Source organism: Bombina bombina, chromosome 6 (genome assembly GCF_027579735.1).
Source record: "Bombina bombina isolate aBomBom1 chromosome 6, aBomBom1.pri, whole genome shotgun sequence".
NCBI classification, from domain to species: Eukaryota; Metazoa; Chordata; class Amphibia; order Anura; family Bombinatoridae; genus Bombina; species Bombina bombina.
The window spans coordinates 856,973,205-856,999,561 of NC_069504.1; the positions used below are offsets into that span (position 1 = coordinate 856,973,205).

General features: G+C 35.1%; 1 protein-coding gene across 1 annotated transcript in view; it reads left to right on the forward strand.

The window, feature by feature from the left end:
* Positions 1–287: 287 nt before the first annotated feature.
* Positions 288–26,357, forward strand: part of LOC128664679 (extracellular calcium-sensing receptor-like) — a 30,778-nt gene continuing 4,708 nt past the window's right edge. Inside the window, exons 1-5 of the mRNA XM_053719488.1 lie at positions 288–496; positions 7,040–7,328; positions 10,138–10,962; positions 15,832–16,056; positions 23,183–23,306. Coding sequence (XP_053575463.1) covers positions 288–496; positions 7,040–7,328; positions 10,138–10,962; positions 15,832–16,056; positions 23,183–23,306 — 1,672 coding nt within the window. The remainder of the gene's footprint in view (positions 497–7,039; positions 7,329–10,137; positions 10,963–15,831; positions 16,057–23,182; positions 23,307–26,357) is intronic.

A 26,357-nucleotide genomic window follows, 5' to 3' on the forward strand; every position in this document is an offset into this window, starting at 1 on the left:
TTTCCATGTCCCTCTGTATCAATTGACAGCCAACAGCCAATCACTAACATATATATGTATATCCTATCAATTACCCACGCACAAGTAGCAGCTAGTGCCTCAGAAAGTGTGTATATAAAAAGTGTACATTTTGATGATGGTTGTAACCTAGAAAGTTTTATTTTAATTGCATGCTGTATATGAATCATGAAAGTTTAATTTTGACCCTTTAATTATTTTTCTCTTTTTTAAACATTACACATTTTTTTTCTTATTTCATGACTTTACTGTTTTCTTGTCTAATCAGCATGGTTCGGGAAATATTCATCTGCTTCTTCACTTTTCATTTTATCCATTGTCTTGCGGATTCTCCAATCTGCTCCTTCCAAAGTCCCCAACTAAATCGATATTCACGAGATGGGGACATCATTCTCGCAGGTTTCTTCCCAATGCACACAGAATGGAATTATCAAGATAATTCTTTTACAGAGTGGGAGAAACCCATGGTGTGTGATAGGTGAGTCCTCCAGTATACTCATAAGTGTTCTCCACAGAAAATGTTGCCAGCCAAGTGGCATGATGAAGTAAATGGAGGCAGTGTAAATGATAACATTTATTCATAGCACAAATTAATGGCATCATTTAACATGAATTGATTTAAACGGACATGAAACCCAAAATGTTTCTTTCATGATTTAGGTAGAACATACAATTTTAAAAAAACTATCAAATTTGCTTTATTCTCTTGCTATCATTTGTTGAATGAGCAGTAATGCCCTACTGGTTTCGAACTGAACACATGGGTGAGCCAATGACAATCGGTATATATATGCAGCCACCAATCAGCAACTAAAACCTAGGTTCTTTGCTGCTCCTGAGCTTACCTAGACAAACTTTTCAGCAGAGGATAACAAGAGAAGGAAGCAAATTAAATAATAGGCGTAATTTGGAAAGTTGTTTAAAATGGTATGCTCTGTCTAAATCATACGGGTCTAATTATGACTTTACTGCCCTTTTAATAATAGTCTGGGCAACAAACGATGAAAAATAAATGTTAGCTAATTTTAGCTTAATATTGTTTTAAATTTTAGCCAGGTGGTCAGTAAAATCAGCCGTGTGGTGTGGCCATTAAATAGGTGCTGGGGAGAACACTGCTCATTAACCTTCATCCATGCATTAATATACTAACTGGTTAAAATATTTAGTATTGATAAAAATAGTAGTGAATTCCAACTTTGCTTTTAAATTAATTTTGCTTACAAAAAATATTGATAATGTTGAACAATTACAATTGACATAGTAAATATTTTCATGTCTTTGGTTACTTGTTGCAATAGTAGTAGACTCAAGTGCACAAAACCTCTGAGATGGCAAAGCGAAATCACCCCAACTTGCTTGCTCGGGGTGATTGACAGTTTTGTAATGACGCATATGGGACATCGTATGCAGCGTAGGCGTGCAGACAAATTCTTAAGTTGAGAAATTTGTCCACACACCGCTTAATACATGGGTCCCAAAGTGCTATCGCATTGTCTTGTTATCATGCATTTGTTGATTATGCAAATCTACTGTATTTCCTGGACCTTTAAATAGTTATAAATACCGAAAAAGATTAATAATTATCTCCAACTTCTCTCTTTCAACAGGTTTGGAATTTTTAAATATTTGTTTGAAATAGTTTCCATTCAGTTCATAAATAATTATAAAATAAGAATCTTTTTTACATGAATAATTGTTATGTCTTTGCAAATTACATTTTTCATATATATGAAAAACATTTGCTGAACAAATTCAACATCATTTTTTGTAAGACCTCAAACCATAGTATTCTGCATTAGTAACACTACACCTATGAGTATTGGATAAAATATTATTTATTTACTTGAAAAATATTTGTCTGAAATCTAATAGTGGTGAGTACGTTTATTCAAGATTCTTTTATTTGGTTTTATCTGTATTTTCAACATTTTCTCTTATGTATATAAGTATCTGTATAAAGCAGTTATTGACATATTCATATATACTGTAAATTATATGTACATTGGGTAGTACATTTTCAAAAGAATTCCCTACACAATAGCTTTCAATGCTACACAATAAATAAGCTGAGTAGTGATGCTTTTATTGTGAATAATATATTAAAATTATAATTTATAAACTAAATTCTTGAAAAATGAATTAGCTTAATTATCAGTTAGCCGTGAGAGTTATCATCTGTAAAAAATCCTATAGCCTACTGATTTTTCATAAAAAAAATCATTCCTTTTCTATATATTTCTAACCCCCAACATTTTAATTAAAATATGCATTGATTTGTTAAGTTTGATTGAATTTTGCTATTAAGTAGAGCATACAATTTTAAAGCAAAGTGATTCTTTGCTTTATTCTCTTGGTAGCCTTTGTTGAAGAGCAGCAATGTACTACTGTGAGCGAGCTGAACACATTGGGTGATCCAATCACAAGAAACATAAATGTGCAGCCATTAATCAGCAGTGACCTTTCAGTAGTGCATTGCTGTTACTGAGCCTGCCTAGGTATGCTTTTCAACAAAGGATGCCATGGAAATGAAGCCAATTAGATTTCTCTTTAATGTGTTTTTAATTTGTCATCATCTACTTATCTAACTCTCATATTAATTATCTCTTTTACAGTAGAGTCATTTTATCCTTCTTTAAATAAACAAAAGGCATGTATAAATAAAAAAAAAAAACTCTTTCTGACTTATAACCTAGATAGATAAACAGTATATTAATTTTATAACAGGCATACTACACAGATACTTGGAGTGAAAATTAACTTTTGGAGGAAAATAAATAAATAAAAATAAATAATAATATTTATAATGCTGCTTAAAGCTATATTTTATTAGCGTTGCTTAAAAAATCAGCCTAGCTGGCAGTTTTCAGAGCACCATTTTTTAAAATTGAATTATTAACATAGAACCTAAAACACTTAAGCACCATTAAAACGTGTGTTTTAGAGAATAATATTTTAAATATTTTTGTTAATTTAAAAGTTTCACACGGGACTATACATTACTTGGTTTAGTGAAATATAGCCAGAATATATTTTAATATTTTATTGACTGTCACATTCCAAATTCTTTCTGTTATACATAGTAACCTTTTTTTAAAAATCTTTTCATACACTGTCAGAAAAAAAGGGTACGGTTGGAGTCCGTTTGTAAACACTTAGAGTACAACTGCTGTGGTTGTACCCTCAATGGATCATTTTTACACCTTAAGAAACTAATATCTACCATTTATGGGTAAATAAGGTACAAATATGTTTCCAACTGTCAAAGGGTCCATGTCTGTACCATTTAATCCCCCCAAAAAAGGTACAATCACTTGTGTGACTAAAAGGTTGAGGGGGATGGGTGGTTCAAGGCTGCCAAACCCTGCAAGTCCATATAATTTGTGCACCTAAATTATTAATTATTATTAATTGAACACATAACTGGCAGTCACCAAAAATAAATTCAACATACATGTTGTACTGCAAAATAATTAATGTTCTATTGTTGTTGGTAATATGCAAGAGGTGGACAAAGCAACAAAAAATACTTAATTACCCATATCTTCAATGATACTGTGTTGCTCGTTCTAAATAGCATACAAGCTCTTAACATTGTAATGTTTATATTTAAATCATCAAGATGATAACTCTTAAAGATAAAGCAAATGTATTAACTAAAATTACAGAGAACATTTTTCATTTTAAACTCTATAAAATAAACAAGAGCTGTTTAAGAACCTGTTTTAAAAAAATACAAATTGTAACCGTTCCACAGTCACATACATGGGCATTGTGTAACACGCCATAGCACCATCTATTGGTTGAAAGTTCCTTGACATATGTAACACAGCTCCATCTATTGGTAGAAGGTTTATCACCAAAATGTGTACTGGGGAAATAGACTAATTTGCATATATTTTGCATAGAGTGACAATTCAATGTATGGTTGTAAGTTTTATCGTTTATCCCTCCCCTAAATCCCTCTTCCTTTCGTTAGAGTTATATTTTTATTACTTTGTTGTTTTCTATATGGTTTTTTTTATATTTATGTTTTATGTGGCGTTTCACCCTAAGTTAAATGGGGTGTTGTTAGAGGCTAGTAGAGTGAAATAAAACATGTTGAGTAGCTCCTTTTGGAACTGGCTGTTACTGTCTGAAAAAGTACATAATATATAAATGAATTTTTAAATGTTGTATAATAAATTTGATGGAACAACATTATATATTCTGTTGATTACAAATTTGCCATCATGAGCTACAAAGGGCTTGTCACAGGGGCTGCCAGTACCCTTAAAAGGCCAAATTTGCACCATTTTTTATGGGTGCATTATTGTACCATAGCACTGAGGTCCAATCTAGTCACCAAAGGTACATATTTGCCTTTGAAAGGTACAATCTGCAAGGAGAACCAATTTGTAACCCATGTTAAAGGGTAGAACGGGTGTACCTTTGAGGGTACTAACCTAGTGATAATTTTTGCACATTTGTTCTGACAGTGTAGTCACCATGTACCTACCTATACCATATATAGAATTGGTATGCACTTATTTACTTGTGATTGTTTTTTTTAAATGTAAAACTGATTCTATTGCTATTGCAACATTATATGATAAATCAACAATTTCATAAATTGAAATTAAAAGGACATACAACCCCATTTAACAAGCAGCGGACGGACACATTTTTTTTGTCATAGTCACCATGTTTGTACCTAGCTATATACATATTATCATGCACTTATTTGCTTGTGTCTGTTGTTTTGATTTTTAGGTAAAACTTAATCACAAAAACATTGCTAGATTAGATGATAAATTAACAATTTAGTAAATTAAAATGAAAGGGCATACCACCCCAAATATCAAACAGTAGACGGGCAAGTCAGGGAACTTGCCTGACTGTGTTTGAGCTGACAAAACATATCGTGCTTCCTCAACCTTCTCTTGGTCTGAGCTGCATATTTTTACTTTCTAAATTGTTTTGAAGCATATTATGCTTTTATAAAGAAAGACTAAAACCTCATAAGTTATTGGTTAGTTAAAAACCGAGTGCTAGCGGACAGTGGTTTAACTTCTGTATATCTTAGGACTATGTAATACCCTTAAAAGACAGGTTATCTTTTCTGTCTCATGAGATGGAACTTATTTTTATACACTATGCTTTTGTTACTATTAGTCTAAATAAAAGAGTGGTGTTGTTTTCCTAGATAATATCTTCATTTATAGATTTTGTTATATTTTTGTGTAATTAATTATAAAAGTTACATTTTGAGTTGTTGCTTTGTTATCTGTAAGCATTCAACATATTGTTAAAGGGCCATAATACCCAAATGTTTAAACACTGAAAAGTGATGCAGCATAGCTGTAAAAACCTGACTAGAAAATATCTCCTGAACATCTCTATGTAAAAAAGAAAGATATTTTACCTCAAAAGTTCCTCAGTAGCCACCTCCCATTGTAAAGGATTTCTAAGCAGCATATTAGTATGTCTGTCCTGGGACAGCTGAAAGGATGAGCCTTGTGAACTCTCATATTATTTCACCAATCAGGTAAAGGAAGCTTACTATGAAATCTCATGAGAGTTAAGTCAAATCTCATGAGATCACAGTAAGAGTTCATGACCTCAGCACTGCTGATGCTGATTGGCTGCTGTTCATTTCTTCATTTTTTTTTTTATTTTTACCTGCAGCTGGGAGCAGCTGAGTATAACTTTTTACACAGAACTTTCTCTGCTGAGCTGAGGAGATTGTGAGGTAAAATATCTTCCTTTTTTACATAGAGATGCTCAGGTGATATTTTCCTGTCAGCTTTTTACAGTTATACTGCATCAGTTTCAAGTGATTTAGCATATGAGTATTATGTCCTTTTAAGTTTATAGATATGAATAATCTCTACATTGAATAAGTTAACTTTACATTAAATATTGCAAGTTTTTGAAAATGGGTTTTGCTGATTAGTTGTCAGGTGGTGCTGTGAGTACAAAATGGTAATTATACCATCTGGTGACTGGGTTTATTTTCTGCATCAGTATCACACAACTGTTCTGTTCTATATAATTTGTTTCTTCTTATTTATTTCAAATTACTTGTTATACCTACTGCATAGTCTTAAATGTATGGAAAATTGTTCCTTTGTGTTTATTTTTGTATTTAAAATAACTAATTTTAACATTTAAACCATCTTCTAGGACATGCCCATAGCAATGGTCTGAGTCTACGGGTAAAGCAGATCTGCTAATGTTATTTATGTTATGAATTGAAATGCTAATTATTGCTGGGGGTTTAATATGCACAAGCAGCTATGGGAGATGAATCAGTGCTATTGTATCATGTTTGCATAGCTTTTCTACAGAGAAAATGTTTGTTATTCATATTATCAGTATAGGTAGGGATAAAATAGGCAACAGTAGCTATTTCAAACAACAAAGAATGGTAAAGAAGCTGTATGCAAACAATTAATTACACTCGGGCAGTTAAAATGGACCACTGGAAACAAATTAAAGGGATAGCCTAAATATGTTTTGTTTAAAAATATAGATAATACCTTTATTACTCATTCCCCAGTTTTGCATAACCAACACTGTTATATTAATACATTTTTTTATCTCTGTGATTACCTTGTATCTAAGCCTCTGCAGACTGCCCCCTTTTCTCAACGCTATTTACCAACTTGCATTTTTAGCCAATCAGTGCTGACTCCTAGTTAACTCCATTGGAGTAAGCACAATGTTATCTATATGGTACACATGAACTAGCACTATCTAACTGTGAAAAACTGTAAAATTCACTGAGATAAGAGGCGGCCTTCAAGGTCTTAGAAATTAGCATATGAGCTTACCTAGGTTTAGCTTTCAACCAAGAATACCAAGAAAAAAAAAGGAAATTTGATGATAAAAGTAAATTGGAAAGTTGTTTAAAATTGCATGCCCTATCTGACTCATTAACGTTTTACTTTGACTTTACTGGTCCTTTAAAGGGGAGAACATTATAGAGTACAATTTCCCTTTTAAGCTTTTTAATCTCCTCTATTTCTGCCTATTTTTCCAGATACAGCTCTGTGTCATACACCTGGCTACAGACAATGATATTCACTATTGAAGAGATAAATGCTAATACAGCTCTACTCCCCAATATCTCTCTGGGTTTCCAATTATTTGACACATGTTTCTCCATTTCACGCTCTCTGTGGGGAACACTTTGGACATTGTCGGGAACAGACAAACCTATCCTTAATTACCAGTGTCACAAAAAAGTGCCTCTAGTGCTATTTGCGGATATCATATCATTAACATCTATTGCAATTGCAACTTTATTAAGCGTCTACAGATACCCCCAGGTAAAAGTCATGCTGGATAAGTAGCTATTAAAGGAACAGTAGAGATTTTAATATTAAATATTAAGTTATGCGTAATAAAACAACTTTGCGGTATACTTTCATTATTTATTTAGCTCTGAAAATGTTAGATTTTGTCATTCTCGAAGCTGGAAATGTACCCTGCTGCCTTTCCAATGTATGTGTATATGTATTTATATGTGTGTATATATGTATTTATATGTGTGTATATATGTATTTATATGTGTGTATATATGTATTTATATGTGTGTATATATGTATTTATATGTGTGTATATATGTATTTATATGTGTGTATATATGTATTTATATGTGTGTATATATGTATTTATATGTATGTGTATATGTATTTATATGTGTGTATATATGTATTTATATGTGTGTATATATGTATTTATATGTATGTGTATATGTATTTATATGTGTGTATATATGTATTTATATGTGTGTATATATGTATTTATATGTGTGTATATATGTATTTATATGTGTGTATATATGTATTTATATGTGTGTATATATGTATTTATATGTGTGTATATATGTATTTATATGTGTGTATATATGTATTTATATGTGTGTATATATGTATTTATATGTGTGTATATATGTATTTATATGTATGTGTATATGTATTTATATGTGTGTATATATGTATTTATATGTGTGTATATATGTATTTATATGTATGTGTATATGTATTTATATGTGTGTATATATGTATTTATATGTGTGTATATATGTATTTATATGTGTGTATATATGTATTTATATGTGTGTATATATGTATTTATATGTGTGTATATATGTATTTATATGTGTGTATATATGTATTTATATGTGTGTATATATGTATTTATATGTGTGTATATATGTATTTATATGTGTGTATATATGTATTTATATGTGTGTATATATGTATTTATATGTGTGTATATATGTATTTATATGTGTGTATATATGTATTTATATGTATGTGTATATATGTATTTATATGTGTGTATATATGTATTTATATGTGTGTATATATGTATTTATATGTGTGTATATATGTATTTATATGTGTGTATATATGTATTTACAGACATATATACACACAAAAACACATTAATACTTATATACACATATATATTTACAGTACATATACATAAGTGCATTGGAGCCCTTTGCAGTTAAAGGGACAGACTGCTCCAGAATTTTTATTGTTTAAAAAGATAGATAATCTCTTTATTACCCATTCTCTGTTTTGCATAACCAACACAGTTATATTTATACACTTTTTTTTCTCTGTGATTATCTTGTATCTAAGCATCTGCAGACTGCCCCCTTGTTTCAGTTCTTTTGACAGATTTGCATTTTTGCCAATCAGTGCTGAACCCTGGGTAACTCCACAGGCCTGAGCACAATGTTATCTATATGGCACAGATGAACTAATACCCTCTAGTTGTGAAAAACTGTCAAATGCATTCAGATAAGAGGTGGCCTTCAGGGCTTAGAAATTGGCATACTTGAATACCAAGAATACCAAGAGAACAAAGCAAACTTGATGATAAAAGTAAATTGGAAAGTTTTTTTAAAACTACATGCCCTATCAGAATCATGAAAGTTTAATTTTGACTAGACTGTCCCTTTAAGTAGCTGAAAACATGGAATATCACATTTATGCAATATTATTATTTAATAAATAGTTGTACTGTGTATGTACTGTAAATATTTCACATTCCTATGTTCTTCACATAGGGAAATATGTTTTAATTATTTTTAAATAGAAATTCATATATATATATATATATATATATATATATATACTGTATATATATATATATATATATATATATATATATATATATATATATATATATATAAAATTCCATTCAATGTACAGTGTTACCCTCCTTGGGACATCTGCCTGGGTGCAAACATGCAATGGATACTCCTGGAAAAATGAATGCACTCTCAGGTCTTTTTTAGGTGAAGAAAAAACAATCTTTAATGGAACGTTTTCAGGGACTTCCTCGCCATCATCAGAATGCTGATGATGGGGAGGAAGTCCCTGAAAACGTTCCATTAAAGATTGTTTTTTCTTCACCTAAAAAAGACCTGAAAGTGCATTCGTTTTTCCAGGATTATATATATATAATGTTATTTATGAATAAATAGTGCATATTCTTCTATGCAAAGAACATTGAAATGAGAACTATTAATTTTTCATGTTGGGTTAGCGCACCTGGTTAAATGTGATCAGTTTTGTGCGCAAATAAGGGTGTTCGTTTTTTCCCACTTTTCCCACTCCATGAAAGTCTATGGGGGAATATGTTAATCCGGTCATGTTATTCGAAGTTTAGCTTTTTGCTTGTGTCGGGTTAGTGCTTGTGTGAAAACATTTTACTTTTTACTTGCTTTTAACTCAATTTGCGCAAAAAGCTTACTTTTAGCAAGTGCTAAATAGCACGCCACTTGTAATCTAGCCCAAAATGTTTAAATATGTATTTAAAATTTTCTTTAATGAAGTTTCATTATTTTTATTTCATTTTCTATAATTTCATTTGATATGAATCACAATCAACATTCAGTGTAGTCATTTTAAATGGCTTGTGGCTGAGATAGAGTAATGTATGATAGAAGTGAAAGTAAACATGGGTCAATATACTTTAAAAATTTTGAAGATTGAAAAAATCAATGCATATTTATAAATATATTTATTCTATTTTCTCCACAGAAATATGCTAGGCATATTCACATTTCTCTTCTCAATCTCACGTTTTACTTTATTTTATTTCTTTCCTCTCCAGATTAGTTTTAGGTCTTCTTTAACCTCTCTGAACAATCGATTCTTGTATCCTTCCTTTTTCCGCACTACTAGTAGTGATGACAACCAGGCCCAGGCATTGGCCCAACTAGTGTCTTACATGGGCTGGAAATGGGTTGGTTTGTTGTCTCTTGAAGAAGAATATGGAATCTTGGGTTCCCAAGTCCTGAAACAAGAACTTCAGATATTAGGTGTATGCATTGCTTACCATGAGACTTTTGGACCAAGGTCTTCTTTCATAAAGATGCAGTATATCACTGATATAGTCATTCAGTCATCAGCAAAAGTGGTTATTGTCTTCTCTAGGGATCCAGTCACCAATCCACTAGTAGAGTTATTGGTACAGAAAGGAGTGACAGATCAGATTTGGGTGGCTTGTGATGGATGGGCAAACTCTGTCATTCTCTCTATTTCAAAATTTAGTCAAACAATGAAAGGTACTATTGGTTTGACATTGCATGAAGTGGATATGCCAGGGTTAAAGGAGTTTTTACTTGCCATACGTCCATTCAATGTTCTTCCAGATGACATCTTTATAAAGAAAATGTGGGAGATTGTCCAGGGCTGTCGATGGCCTGAAGCTGAAGTGTATGCAAAAAATGAAACAGTTTGGTGCACTGGTGAGGAAAAACTGGAGAGATTCAAGGGTACTGATTATGAGTTTAATGAATATGACTTTAGTACATCCTATCTAGTATACAATGCAGTATATGCAGTTGCTAATGCCCTACATGAGCTTATCTTTTGTGTGCCTGGCAAGGGACTGTCACCAGAATGTGCAGATCCGAAGACTATAAATCCATGGCAGGTGGGTCAATTTGCTCTACATAATATGTGTTCAATTTTTTCATCATCTCCCAATAGTTATCCAGTTGTTACTTTTCTTTCATTCCCTGCTTATAGTCTTTGATTTATTCTCACAACCTTGCTTCTTTTTTATCTTCATGTTTATCTCTTAAAGGGACAGTAAAGTCAAAGTTAAACTTCTATGAATCAGATAGAGCATGCAATTTTAACCAGCTTTGTAATTAAATTCTGTTATCCAATTTGCTTTGTTCTCTTGGTATTATTTGTTTAAAATCATACCTAGACAGGTTCAGGAGCAGAAATGCACTATTGGGAGCTAGCTGCTGATTGGTGACTGCTCACATATGCTTCTTGTCATTGGCTCACCTGATGTGTCCAGCTAGCTCCCAGTAGTGCATTACTGTTCCTTCAACAAAGAATACCAAGAGACTAAGAAAATGTGATAATATAAGTAGATTGGATAGTTGTTTAAAATTGCATGCTCTATCTGAATCATGAAAGAAACAATTTGGGTTTCATGCCGCTTTAATCCATAAAAATCAAAGGCTATCAAGAAGTGGCAGCTAAGTTGTACATTAGCAAATTAGTACACCTCGAGGATGGAGGTCTTAACTGACAGGAGAACACTGAAGCCATAAAACAGTACAAAACACCAAAGAGGTTGACATTTGCGCTGTAAATAACTCACCAAAAACAAGACCAGTTAAAAAGAGATTTCCCGGACTCCTCAAAAAGGACAATACATACAAGTAAACACACATTAAACACAATGTAACACAAAAACACACATAACAAAAACATTTGTTACAAAAGAAATAAATTGCACATAATTTGCACAAATGTAATTTTAATGTGTGTTTTTATAATCTATGATACATTAAATTCTTTTTAAATTGATATTATATTGCCGTTTGGTTATCACCAATTTAGCCACTTTGTGTAGCGCAGACAGTGCCTTTGTTTTAAAATAAGTTGTCTACCGCGTAGGAATGTGTCTACCACGTCACTTCCGTTGACGTGAATCAGCTGCTTGAGGTTTGTGGCGCTCACTGCGCATGCGCTAGAGGCCCAACCTCTTTAAAACAGCTGATTTACACGGGTCGAGGAAATATATGGCACCACATTCCTGAGCGCATGTTACTGGTTGCAAAATCAGATGGAACAAGGTGTCTGTCATCGGATTTTGTAACTAGAAAGTGTGCCAGAAGGGTCACAGAATCTGTACAAGTAACACCACCACACAACGGCTGCAATGACTTGCACAGCTATTAACCCCTTATACTCAAGTTCAGCCAGTCCCTTAACTGTGTAACAATCTGAGGGGGGAGTATTTGAAACAAGTTATCTATTTTTGTGAATAAGAAAAGATGATTGACAAAAGGTGACTGAGACTCACAAAAAAAGGTAACTTGTTTCAAATACTCCCCCCTCAGATTGTTACTTGTTGACTGAGTATAAGGGGTTAATAGCTGTGCAAGTCGTTGCAGCCGTTGTGTGGTGGTGTACAGATTCTGCGACCCGTCTGGCGCACTTTCTGGTTACAAAATCTGATGACAGACAGCTTGTTCTGTCTGATATTGCATCCAGTAACGTGCGCTCAGTGTGGTGTGGCATATATTTCCTCGATCAGCTGTTTGTAGGAGGTTGGGCCTCTAGCGCATGCGCAGTGAGCGCCACAAACCACCAGCAGCTGAAGTGACATGGTGGACACATTCCTATAATAGACAAGTTATTTTAGAACACCTTCTCTCTGATTAGAGAGTACTTGTATGTATAGCCATAAAACTGTAACACTATCCGAGTCCATTCTTCAGTAACAAGGACTACTATACTGTTATTGTATATAGAAAAAGCATTAAAGGGACACTCAGGTCAAATTAAACTTTAATGATTCAGATAGAGCAACAATTATAAACAACTTTCTAATTTACTTCTATTAAAACATAGCATAGTCTGTTTATATTTAAACTTTATTTAAACTTTTTGAGTCACAAGCTCCTACTGATCATGTGCAAGAATTCACAGAATTCACAGAAAATACGTATATGCATTTGTGATTGGCTGGTGTCACATGGTACAGACATATACATAACTTTGAAATTTGTTAGAAAAAATCTACTACTCATTTGAAGTTCAGACTAAGTGCTATGGCACCGTCTTGTTATCATGCATTTGTTGATTATGCAAATCTACTGTATTTACTGGTCATTTAAGCACCAAAGAGTATATACACAAGCTTCCTGATTTTTAAGATCTCCTAACCAGATGCCACATAAATATCTGTAGCATAGAAAAAGAGGTAGTGCTCTCACAGCAAAAGTGTGGTCCTATATAAAACTCTAAGAAAAATTAATTAAATCAATATTTTATATAAGACAAATATAATAATCATACAAAAAAATAAGATATAAAAAAATATGCAAAATATGGGCATATATGTTGAAAAGGTTGTTGCACTTTCCACAAAAAAAGTGTCTAGTTAGGTAGTCCAGAAAAATATGTGATCCAAAGATAGTGAAAAAGTAAAAAACAAAAATAGAAAAAATGGCTAATCATGTAGCAAAAGAGTGTGTCCTGAGTAATTCAATTGATCCCAAACAAATAAAACAAATAGAAATCGCATAAAAAAAAATATTTAAAGATAAAATCCTTATTAAAGATGTGTGAAAAAGATGTCCAAGATTGAATGAAAAAAAGGCATTCACCTAGGGGAAAACAAAAAATACATAGTGCAATACAGTCAGTGATAAATTGTCCCCATGACCATTAAATGAGTTCAAGAACAAGGTGATGGGAACCTGAGCTGAAAAAAATGTTGTCTGTGTACGTGATTCAGCCTTAAACAAGGCGTTTCTCAACACTTGAGTCTTAGCGCACATGAAAACAGTTATTTTAAGGACCGTTATAGAAATATTACATATAAAAATAAAAAAAAATGAATAATAATTTTTAAAACTTATTATAGATAATGTATATAATTCTAAATAATCCATTTAATATATATATATATATATATATATAATACTTTTTAATAATCATTATTTAATATTTCAGTAACGAGCCTTAAAATTACTAAGTTTTCATGTGCGCTAACCTGTCACTGTGTTAGACCTAAAGCATGAAACCCGAATCGTGTTACGCATATTTTACATTCCTATGTTCTTCATATAGAATTTTTTTATTTATTATTATCAAATACATATATATATATATATATATATAAACATATAAGATAATGTTAATGGAAAATATATATCTATATATCTATAGGATGAGATATATAGGTATAATTATATACAGATATATACAGAAATATGTATTTACAATAAAAATAATATATTCCTGTATGTGAAGAACATTGGAATGTGAAATATTAATAACTCCTGTTGGGTAAGCACGTGAGTGATCAGTGTTTGTTTTTTTCTTCTAAGCTTTCCATTAAAGTCTATAAGGCGAATGTGTTAGCTTGGTCGCGATATTCGAAGTCCTGAAGTTAGCGCGTGTCTGGTTCTGCTTGTGCACAAACGTTTTACTTTTAACTGTTAATAAGCGTGCTACCCAACACGTGCAAAAAGCTTACTTCTAGTGAAGTTTACGCTTGAGCGGGAGTAGTGAATAGTGCGCCACTTGTAATCTAGCCCAGAATTGCCAATGCACCACAAAACCAGGGAACTGGTGTCCATGACCGGCCCTTGCAGTGTCCGCCGCCCGTTTTGGGGTGGGGAGGGACTCTGATTAATAGAATCCTCCTTGACACATGCGGCGCAGGGTTGGGGCAGCACCCGCGTAAGGAAGCCACTCAATAGCGGGAAAATGACTCCGAGTGAGACGAGAGAGGGACAATTCAAGAAGCAAGCTGCCATTGCACTGTTTCTTTATATGTAAAGGTAAAGCATACAAAAACAGTGCACTTTATCAGGCAGCGATCTGAGATCTAGTGCTGATTATAAGGAAGCCATAGTGGTAATTTTAGCTTGTGTCCTGCTTTTGCACATGTCTAGTTTACCTCTGTTATAAATGTATTACAATTTTAATTTCTTCAGTTGAAGACAATAGCTATTCTGATATCCCAGACTGTCATGATATATAAATACTCAATAATATTTTGTCATTTTGGCTATGCACATTTTAAATTAAAATGCATAATCTTTATAAATTCAGGAGAATAGCTAAGCAAATAATAGTCTGATTTGTAGAAAAAAATAATAATGGAAAACTACTATACATTTTTAAAAAATGTTGTTTCATGTTTTTATCACATACAAGTTACAGTTCTGTCTGTTTTTTTATTTATTTATTTATTTTCTCTCTGAAAGATTAGATTTTTAACTATTAATAATAATGAAATTTAAAAAACTTGTGGGGTTTCACAAACTAACAGGTCAAAAAGAGGCCAGCATTCTATGACACTTTCATTTTTGTTACTGTATTCTTTATGCCCTAAAGCCAGCAAAATGGTGATATTTCCTTTTAACCTTTCTTGCACCACACACAATATAATATATGATCCAGTTAGATTGATGTAAATTTTGTTTTCATTAAAGCGACACTAAACCCTTTTTTTCTTCTTTCATGATTCAGATAGAGTATGCAATTTTAAGCAACTTTCTAATTTATTCCTATTATCATTTTTTCATCGTTCTTTTGGTATCTTTATTTGAAAAAGCAGGAATGTAGGCTAAGTAGCCGGCCTATTTTTAGTAGAGCTTGCTGATTGGTAGCTAAATGTAGACCTTGGTGTCCTTCACTAAGATCTGTACTTTGGAAAATGTCCACCACAGCTTGGGTCCATGCCTATCCCTGCACAAACTAACCTACCATGTTATTTTGGTTCCTTTAAATCGGTTCTCAGTGGATTGGTATTTTGTAGATTGTTCACTACTTGAAGAAAGTGAACTTCACAAACAAGATGGGAGAACAGATGTACTTCAACCAATATGGGACAACACCAACTGACTATGATGTGGTGAACTGGCAAAGACATGACGATGGCACCATTAAGTTTGTGAATGTTGGACGTTACAATGGGCGCAAACCAAAAGGGAATGAATTAAACATCAATTTGAGTGCCATCCAGTGGAAAACAGGTGTAGAGGTAAAAACGTAATGATCAATTAAATAAATGATTACATGTATATGTACAGTATATATACTTATATTTTTTAGGACTGGGAGGTCTAGGCTGAGTAAGGGAGACATTTGGCAGAGTTGCAGGTTTTCTTTGGGTGGTGCAATGATCACCAGGGACAGAGTTGTGGGTGTTCTATGAGAGAAGACCCAAAAACCCCATGTCTGTGATTGGGGTGAAAAAAGACACTTTGAAAAGTTTTCAGGCAAGTGCTACAATTTTTTTTCAAGAACAATATTTGACATTCTTTACTCTCTTATTAAAGGGATAGACTAGTCAAAATTAAGCTTTCATGATTCAGATAGAGCATGCAATTTTAAGCCACTTTCCAATTTACTCCTATTATCAATTTTTCTTCATTCTCTTAATATCTTTATTTAAAAAAGCAAAAATGTAAGATTGGAAGCTCACCCACTTTTGGTTCAGCACCTGGGTAGCGCTTGCTGATTGGTGTCTAAATGTAGCCACCAATTAGCAAGTGCTACCCAGGGTGCTGAACTAAAAATGGGCCGACTGCTAAGCTAACATTTCAGCCTTTTCAAATAAAGATACAAAGAGAACAAATAAAAATATATTATAGGAGTATATTTGAAAGTTGCTTACAATTGCATGCTCTATCTGAATCCTGAATTTTAATTTGACTAGACTATCCCCTTAAATATGACAAATTTAATTATTTTTAAATTATTTGTAAAATAGACATGTAACGCATTATCAACACATCTGAAAGTTGTGTTTAAATTAACTGTCTATGCAAATTATTTTACCTAGATATTTGTTTGGGCTGAAACCCCATGTAAAAATATATTTTAAATAGCCAATTAATTTATTCATAAACACATATTTCTACGTATATCTGATTTTTTTTTTGGTATACAGTATATCTATATCTCTCTCTCTCTCTCTCTCTCTCTCTCTCTCTCTCTCTCTCTCTCTCTCTCTCTCTCTCTCTCTCTCTCTATATATATATATATATATATATATATATATATATATATATATCTGTATAGATATATACAGCACCAAACAATTCACTAACATCACCTTTTTTCCTTCTGTTTCTTGTTGCCAGTGGAATAGAGGAGACTGCTTTCCTCTCCAATATCCAAATCTTGAAAGAATCCACAGCACCAAATTTTATAAACCAAATTTAGGAGTTTATTGTAGTGGGTACAAACAAATGCAACGTTTCGGGAGCAATTCCCTTAATCATGCATCAATATATATATATATATATAGAGGAAGGGATGCTGCTAGTCCCGAAACGTCACAAGTTTGAAATAAAGAATTGTCACTGTTGACTGAAGACCAGTGAGTGCTTATTCCATTTGAACTTGTATACACCACGCTATAGCACCCTGGCAGATGACACTGATGGTGAGAGTGCATACACACCTCTAAGTTTATATATAGATATATACATATACATATAAGACTAGCTATTTAGAAATACATACATACCCAATTCCGAAAAATTTTGGACATTACGGAAAATGCAAACAAACAAATAGAAGAGTCATTTGAAATTTAAATTCACCTGGTACTATATTGAAAACACATTATTAATACATTATTTGATGTGTTACTTTGTGAATTTAATGTATTTTTGAAAATATACACTCATTTCAAATCTGATGACTGCAATTTAGGACTTATAGCAATGTGACAAGTTGAAATAAGAAGGTGACGTGAAACAGGTGAGGCAATCGTGTAATCATAGTATATAAGGAACCTCCAAAAAAGGCCTAGTCCTTTAAGAGCAAGGATGGGTTGAGGCTCGCCAAACTGCCAACAAATTCATCAACTAATAATTCAACACTTTGAGAACAGCATTCCCAAAAGACCAATTGGTAGGATTTTGGGCATTTTACCTTCTACAGTGCACAATATAATTAAAACTTTCAAGAAATCCGGTCAAATATCGGTGTGTAAAGGGCAAGACCAAAAATCACTTATTTTCTTTTTTTCTTTTTTTTCTTCCTCCTTCCCTCCTTCTTTTCCCTTTTCTTTTTCTTTTTTTTTTATAAAACAAAATAATTTGTGGTCTTTTCATGTAGAGGATAAGAATCCCTAACCGGAGAAGGGATACGTGAATAGATCGTGACACAGGCCTATATTATGGATAGATGGATACACCCTAAAGCTAGCAAGATTGTCTCCTTATTCCTAGAATATCTTAAAAGAGAAACTTAAAAATGGAATCCTGAACTGATCTCAATTAACTGAATGTGCCAGACACCTACAGAAAAGAATAAAAAATGTAATCCTTTTTAGCAAAGATATAATATGAGCAATGCACAGAAAGCTATAATCTTATATACAAAATTAACCTGACCATTACCTAGGAAATACATTTATTTGAACTGGATACACAGGTAGATATTACATTAAGCTGTATCTAGTTGTAAGTAGATCATAACAATAGCAGACTCTACAATGATAGGGAATTGATAATGCATACAGTATATTATTATCTTGTAGCTGATGCATGTGTCTACTGAAACATAAGTTTAGGCTGAGAGTTATGCTAAAAAAAAACTCTTTTTTTCTTTTTTCTCTTTCCCCTTCTTCCCTTTCTCTCTCTCTTCCTTCCCTTTTCCCTTTTTTTTTCTTTTCCTTTTCTCCTTCCTTCCGTTCCCTTTCCCTCCTTCTTTCTTCCTCCTCTTTTCTTCTTATATAAGCCTCTGAATACTAGGTAAAGTATGTGGATTTCCCAGACCTTTTATAACCTCTCCTTAGCAAGAAGCAAACATCTTATGAAGGTGTTGTTGCCACCCAACCTTTGGAACACAGCAACATCCTTTTTGCTGAGTTATTCTGTACCACTTTGTATGAAAAACTATATGTTTGGTGTATCAAAAAGCAGGTGCATAAGTCCCATATAATAAGGAAATAATTCAAGATTCATATAAAAAGCCAATCAGCATACTGAATTTGCTCAAGTTCACTCTCACTGCTTAAGGTATAGCCACTGAAAGAAAAGGAGGATGCCTGTGAAAGAGAGGAGGATGCCTGTCCGTCCACCAGATGCGGATGAGTGTGTTCCGTGTAGTCACGACTTCGGTGACGTCACCGGGCTGGTGACCTGGATTAACTTGCGGCTTTTTAACAGAGAAAGGGGTCTTGAAGGCCTCCGTTTTTAGCAGCTCCGACGGCTCAATAAGGATGTCAGTTTTGTATCCAGTTGCTCCAACAGCTTGGTATAAATGTCAGTGCTGACAGCGCAACCAGCGGATAACTTAAACAAGCAACAGTTACTCCCCGTAGTTTTCTTTATCAGCTGGCAGCTGACTTAGTGCTGAGCGGCTTTACTTAGCAAAGATAGGACTTGCTTCGGATCCCTCCGCTCACCAGTAGCTCTGGTCTCAAGCAATACAGCTAACCATGAGCCTCCAATTACAGGCACCTCTGCGGCGTTCCTCTTGTGTCGTCTCCTTATATTGTTATGCCCTAGGACACAGTTAAAAAACAGATGCGGCAGAGCTGCAATCCGGAATGGCTCAGGATGACTTTCGACTCGGGTGGGCAGAAGCCTTGCAGAGTGCCACAGAAAACCCTGACAGTATCTCAGGGCTAAGTGGCAAAGAGTGGGGGCATGATAAACAGGCGTTCGGCTACAGTGCCGACATAGAGCTTGCTATTTCAAAGCTCCTCCCCCAACGGATGTCCATCCGCCAGCAGCAATCCAAAAACCACTTCTAAATGCGCGTGATCTCCGATCCCTTAGATGTCACTGTCTAAAAAGCCGTCACGAGTCTGTAATGGATATCCTGGGCTCGGGAATACTTTGGTAAACCTTTGTTAATCAACACCATCAACAGATGTAAGTTAAGGCGTTACTAAGCAAAGCAGAAGACATACATCAACACTGTCCAGAAGCACCGTTGACTTCTCTTGGCTTGGTCTCATCTGAGATTGATAGTAGCACAGTGGAATCCTGTTTTGTGGTCAGACAAGTCAACGTTTCAAATAGTTTTGGGGAAAAACAGCCATTGCGTTCTCTGGGCCAAAGAGAAAAAGGACCATCCAATCTGTTATCAGGGTCAGGTCCAAAAGCCAGCATCTGTCATGTGGTATGGGGGTGTGTCAGTGCCCAGGGCATGGGTATCTTGCACATCTTTGAGGGCACCATTAATGCAGAAAGATAAGTATACATTTTGGAGCAACATATGCTGCCATCCAGACGTCGTCTTTTCCAGAGTCGCCCCTGCATTTTCCAGCAGGACAACTCCAAACCACATTCTTTTTTAGAGTGTGTTGCAGTCATCAGATTTGAAATGAGTGTATATTTTCAAAAATACATTAAATTCACAAATTAAAACATCAAATAATGTGTTAATAATGTGTATTCAATTAAGTAGAGGGGGAATTGAATTTTCAAATTACTCTTTTTGTTTGTTCTTTAGCATTTTCCATACATTTACTTTCAAATTGTAATATGAGTGCTAAATAAGATGCTCACAAACAAACGCGATAAACCCCTTTTCACTTGTGCAGAACTGTTAGAGCTCCACTCGTAATCTGGCACTTAATATAATTATTCACAGATTCAATAATTAGCTATGATAAAGTTAAACTATTAATTCACACCAGGGATGGCCAACTGATGGCCCAAGGGCCTCAAGTGGCCCTTTTGCACTTGCCTTTGCAGTCCCAGGGAAAAAGCAGAACTTATAATGTGTGCCATAGTTTTTGTGGCCCCATTATTACTATTTATGTGTTTAATAATAATACATTTACATGTGACCCTTAAGGATTCTAAAATATTGACCTACGCCACCCATGTGTTAGTAATAAAGTATTTGTTCTCCATCACATTTAGAATAATCAATTTGACAACTATTAGTAAAATTATGAGTAATTAAACAAGCTCATATCCAGGTATCATTGACATTTGTTCCTTTGACTGCAGCATTATAAATTATTTACCTTGTTTTTTCCTTCCTCCCATTGTATAACATTCCAATTGTGAATTGGTGATATAAGGGTTAATACTGGGCTCAACAAATCCAAGTGTAAAGGAGCCAAAATTAGGCCCTGGCACCCTGGTTTAGAGCTACCAGGTCACTCATGGGTGGCACTTAATTCTCACTGCCCTTGCCAACCAAAGTTTACCCTAGTGCAGATAGATCCTATATAGACCCTACAGATGTGAAATCCAAATCCAACTTTGGCCAAGCCCTCCCTCTAATACCTCCTGCAAGCGACTCTACCAATGATGTGGGGGTGGAAGAGGATGGACTTAATGTCACTTGATTTCACAAGCAATGCTGAATGGAGGTCAAGTGGTTGTGCAATACAACAGGGCACCCCTTTGTTGAGGGGTCTGCCTGCTGTCCTGCTCACAGCTTCCCCATCAGAGTTATACTCCTGGTTTCCAGGGACTGAACTGTCTCTGCCCAGAACACACCAACTACACCAAAACTTACCCTTGACACACCCCATCCCAAATATAACACACACAGCACTACCCCCCTTTTGTGGCTCCCCCTAATCTCCCTGTTCCAGAAAACCTTTAGTGAATGTTGGGTGGGAAATAACTTATTTTCTAGCAATGTAAATAAGAATGACCGAATAGCTAATTTGATTAGTATGCAAACATAAATAATATTCATTCTAAAATTAACTATATACCATGATATCCTTCTATAGGAAAATATTTAAACAAAAGCATGGCTGCTATTGTGAACCTACCTTTGGAAATACTACTTGGTTTACTTGATTTTTCCAAAATTGCGTAGAGGCTACCTTTTTCTGACCCCATGCCAAATTTAAAAAAAAATCTCTCCATTGCCTTGTTTGGAAGCGCCAATGCAGACTTGTTACTGGAACAGACACAGCTAGACACTGTCATTTTGTTATTAAAGGGATACTAAACCCAAATGTTTTATTTAATGATTCAGATAGATCATGCCATTTTAAGCAACTTTTTAATTTACTCCTACTATCAATTTTCTTTGTTCTCTTACTATCTTTATTTAAACAGCAGAATGTAAAGCTTAGGAGCAGCCCATTTTAGGTTCAGCACCCTGGATAGCTCTTGACGATTGGTGACTATATTTATCAAACAAATAAGCAAGCATAACCCAGGTTCTCAACCAAAAATGGGCCGGCTCTTAAGCTTTACATTCCTGCTTTTTAAATAAAGATAGCAGGAGAACGACAAAAAAATTGATAATAGGAGTAAATTAGAAAGTGGTTTAAAATTGCTGCTCTATCTGAATCATTAAATAAAACAATTAGGTTTAGTGTCCCTTTAAGCTGTCATTTTCTTGGTAATTATCCGATTACCTAATTAGAGACAGATATCTAGTAGGTTAGGCTGGTAAAGTCTGCAGTGTAAACTTCTAATTGTCAGAATTTTAAATCATAATTTTCACAGTCAAATTAGAGGGAAAAGGGAGAAAATAGATAATAAAAGTATACTGCAAAACTGTTTTATTGTGCAAAATTAAACATTTTAAATTACTATTATATATATATATATAGTGTTATATATAAGATGTTTCTGTTAATCTTGATAGATGCACAATTGAGTCAAGCCAATGGGGCATATCTATCAAGCTCCGAATGGAGCTTGATGCCCCGTGTTTCTGGCGAGCCTGCAGACTCGCCAGAAACAGCAGTTATGAAGTAGCGGTCTAAAGACCGCTGCTCCATAACCTGTCCGCCTGCTCTAAGCAGGCGGACAAACTTCGCCACAATTCAACCCGATTGAGTACGATTGGGTTGATTGAAACCTCCCTGCTGGCAGCCGATTGGCCGCGAGTCAGCAGGGGGCGGCGTTGCACCAGCAGCTCTTGTGAGCTGCTGGTGCAATGTTAAATGTGGAGAGTGTATTGCTCTTCGCATTTAGCGAGGTCTTGCGGACCTGATCTGCACTGTCGGATCAGGATCCGCAAGACCTTTGATAAATAGAGGCCACAGTCTTCATTAACTAGTAATATATATATAACACAGTAATAATCTGAGTTTACTATGGACAATATATTTGTTGGGATGAATTAGGTTGTATTGCATTTTCCCTCGTTTTGTATCTTTGATAGAGATCTATTTTCTCACTTTACATTATAATTATAATCTTTTTCTTCAGCTCCCTCGTTCAGTATGCAGTGAGAGTTGCTCTCCAGGATTTCATAAGGCTGCACAAAAAGGTCAACCAATTTGTTGCTTCGACTGCATCCCTTGTTTTGAAGGGGAAATATCCAATGAAACAGGTAACGTCTATGTTATTTCTTTGAAAAGAAGCAAATGTATATATTCTCAGCCTCAATCTTAACCTTGATTGCTATTCGTTTCTTTTAGTTTGTATCACCTAAGGGAAGTTCTGAATTTAAGCTTAAAGGCAGAGTACACTGTAAATTTGTTTTTCCATTAATGTATTTTCAATGACTTGTTATACCAGCTGCAGAGTATAAAATATTTGAGAAATTGCATTTTCATGTTTATTTGTGTATATGAAGTAGCTGGTTTTGTGCTTTGAAACTACAGCCTATTACAATTAGTTGGTAATTTCAGATCTCATTATGTTATAACTTTGTGTACACATACAAGCTTCCTTATCTTTTATTTGGCTGGAACACCAAAGCTCAAAACATAGAGAGAACAATGGACAATTATCATTTTATTTCTTAACTATCCTGCATCCCACTGAGAGTAACTTCTTCTGCTGGCTGTGTTTACAATAGCATATACTCCAGTATCAAAACTTTCAGTATAGGTGTTTATACCACAGGCTAAATCAGCTTAAATGCTGAAATAGGAGTAAAGGAGCTACTTTTAACCAATTTAATACACTCTAACAGGTAAAAAGGATAATTGGGAATAATTTAAAGGGGAGAATTTTTTTGGGGTGAACTGTCCCTTTAATCTGTTAGTGTAAAAACTCTATGGGGCCAATTTATCATTTGTCGGGCGGACATGATCCACTGTAGCGTGAAGTGAGAACTTTAAAGGACTTAAAACCCAATTTTTTTCTTTCATCATTTAGATAGAACATACAATTTTAAACAACTTTTTAATTTACTTCTATTATCATATTTTCTATGTTTTTTTGTTATCCTTATTTGAAAAGCAGCAATGTAAATTCAGTAATGTGCACGTGTCTGCAGCACTATATGACAGCAGTTTTGCAATAATGTTATACATTAGCAGGAACACTAGATGGCAGCACTATTTCCTTTCATGTAGTGCATTAGGCATGTGCACGCTACCTACCTACAGGGCCGGCCCTAGCCATTGCGGGGCCCAAGGCAGGATGAAATGGGGCCCCCCTTTCTCACCGCCCCAACCCGCCCAATCTCTGCCCCCAACCGCGCCCAATCTCCGCCCCCAATCCCGCCCAATCTCCACCCCCAACCCCACCCCACAGCTTTTAAATCAAAAAATCATTTAAGGTAATGCACAACATTTTATATATATAAAAAAAGCATAAATCTACTAATGTGGAGCACTATAACATTGTATATATTTCAATATACCATTTGTACTATTGGAACAACTGTTTATGTATATAATGAATTATTATGCTGACAATTAGAAACAGTTGAGTTGAACTGGGCCTTATTTTTATGTGTTTTCTTATGATAACAAGAATATTACAGAGACGCCAGGGCCTGCCCTAGAAAGTGCAGGTCCCTAGGCAGATTTATAGCTCAGGGCCTCTACCCAGAACAAAAAATACTTAAAAGAAATGGGGCAATGCACTGTACCACACAAACACACAGATATAATACACAGAGAGATATTTATATACACATACATCCACACACTCAGACACATACACAGGAGTACACAGCCCACACACACACACACTGCCCACACACACTCCACACACACACAGCCCACACACAATAGATAAATAAAATAAATGGTGCCCCCAGCAATAAAATGAAGCCCCCAGCCCCCCTGCAATAAAATGATGCCCCAGCACAAAAATGATGCCCCAGCAATAAAATGATGCCCCATCTCCCCTGCAATAAAATGATGCCCCCAACAAAAGTATCATGCCCCCAACAAAAGCACCATTTCCCCAGCAATAAGTGATTCCTCCAGCCCCACTGCAATGATGCCCCCAGCAATAAAATTAAACCCCCAGCCCCCCTGCAATAAAATGATGCCCAGTCCCCCTGCAATAAAATGATGCCCCATCCCCACTGCAATAAAATGATGCCCCCAGCAATAAAATGAAGCCCCCAGCAATAAAATGATGCCCCCAGCAATAAAAATATCCCCCAGCCCCCTGAAAAAAATGATGCTCCCTGCTATAAAATGATCCCCACTGCAATAAAATGATGCCTTCAACAAAAGTTTCATGCCCCCAGCAATAAATGATTCCCCCAGCCCCACTGCAATGATGCCCCCATCAATAAAATTAAACCCCCAGCCCCCTGCAATAAAATGATGCCCAGTCCCCCTGCAAAAAAATGATGCCCCATCCCCACTGCAATAAAATGATGCCCCCAGAAATAAAATGATGCCCCCTGCAATAAAAATATCCCCCCAGCCCCCTGCAAAAAAACGATGCTCCCTGCTATAAAATGATGCCCCCTGCAATAAAATGATGCCCCCAACAAAAATATGATGTCCTCAGCCCCCCAGCAATAAAATGATGCCCCCTGCAATAAAATGATGCCCCAGCCCCCTGCAATAAAATGAAGCCCCCCCCTGCAATAAAACGAAGAACAGTCCCCCTGTAATAAAATGATGCCCCTGCAATAAAATGATGCCCCCAGCCCCCTGCAATAAATGATTCCCCCAGCCCCACTGCAATGATGCCCCCAGCAATTAAATGATGCCCAGTCCCCCTGCAATAAAATGATGCCCTGTCCCCACTGCAATAAATGATGCCTCCAGCAATAAAATGAAGCCCCCCTGCAATAAAATAATGCCCAGTCCCCCTGCAATAAAATTATGCCCCCTGCAAAAAAAATGATGCCCCAGCAATAAAATGATGCCCCAACAAAAATATAATGCCCCCAGCACCCCTGCAATAAATGATGCACCCAGCAATAAAATGAATCCCCCAGCAATAAAATGATGCCCCTGCAATAAAATGATGCCCCCAGCCCACCTGCAATAATTGATTCTCCCAGCCCCACTGCAATGATGCCACCAGTAATAAAATGATGCCCAGTCCCCCTGCAATAAAATGATGTCCCATCCCCACTGCAATAAAATTATGCCCCAGCCCCACTGCAATAAAATGATGCCCCTAGCAATAAAATGAAGCCCCTGCAATAAAATGATGCCCCTGCAATAAAATGATG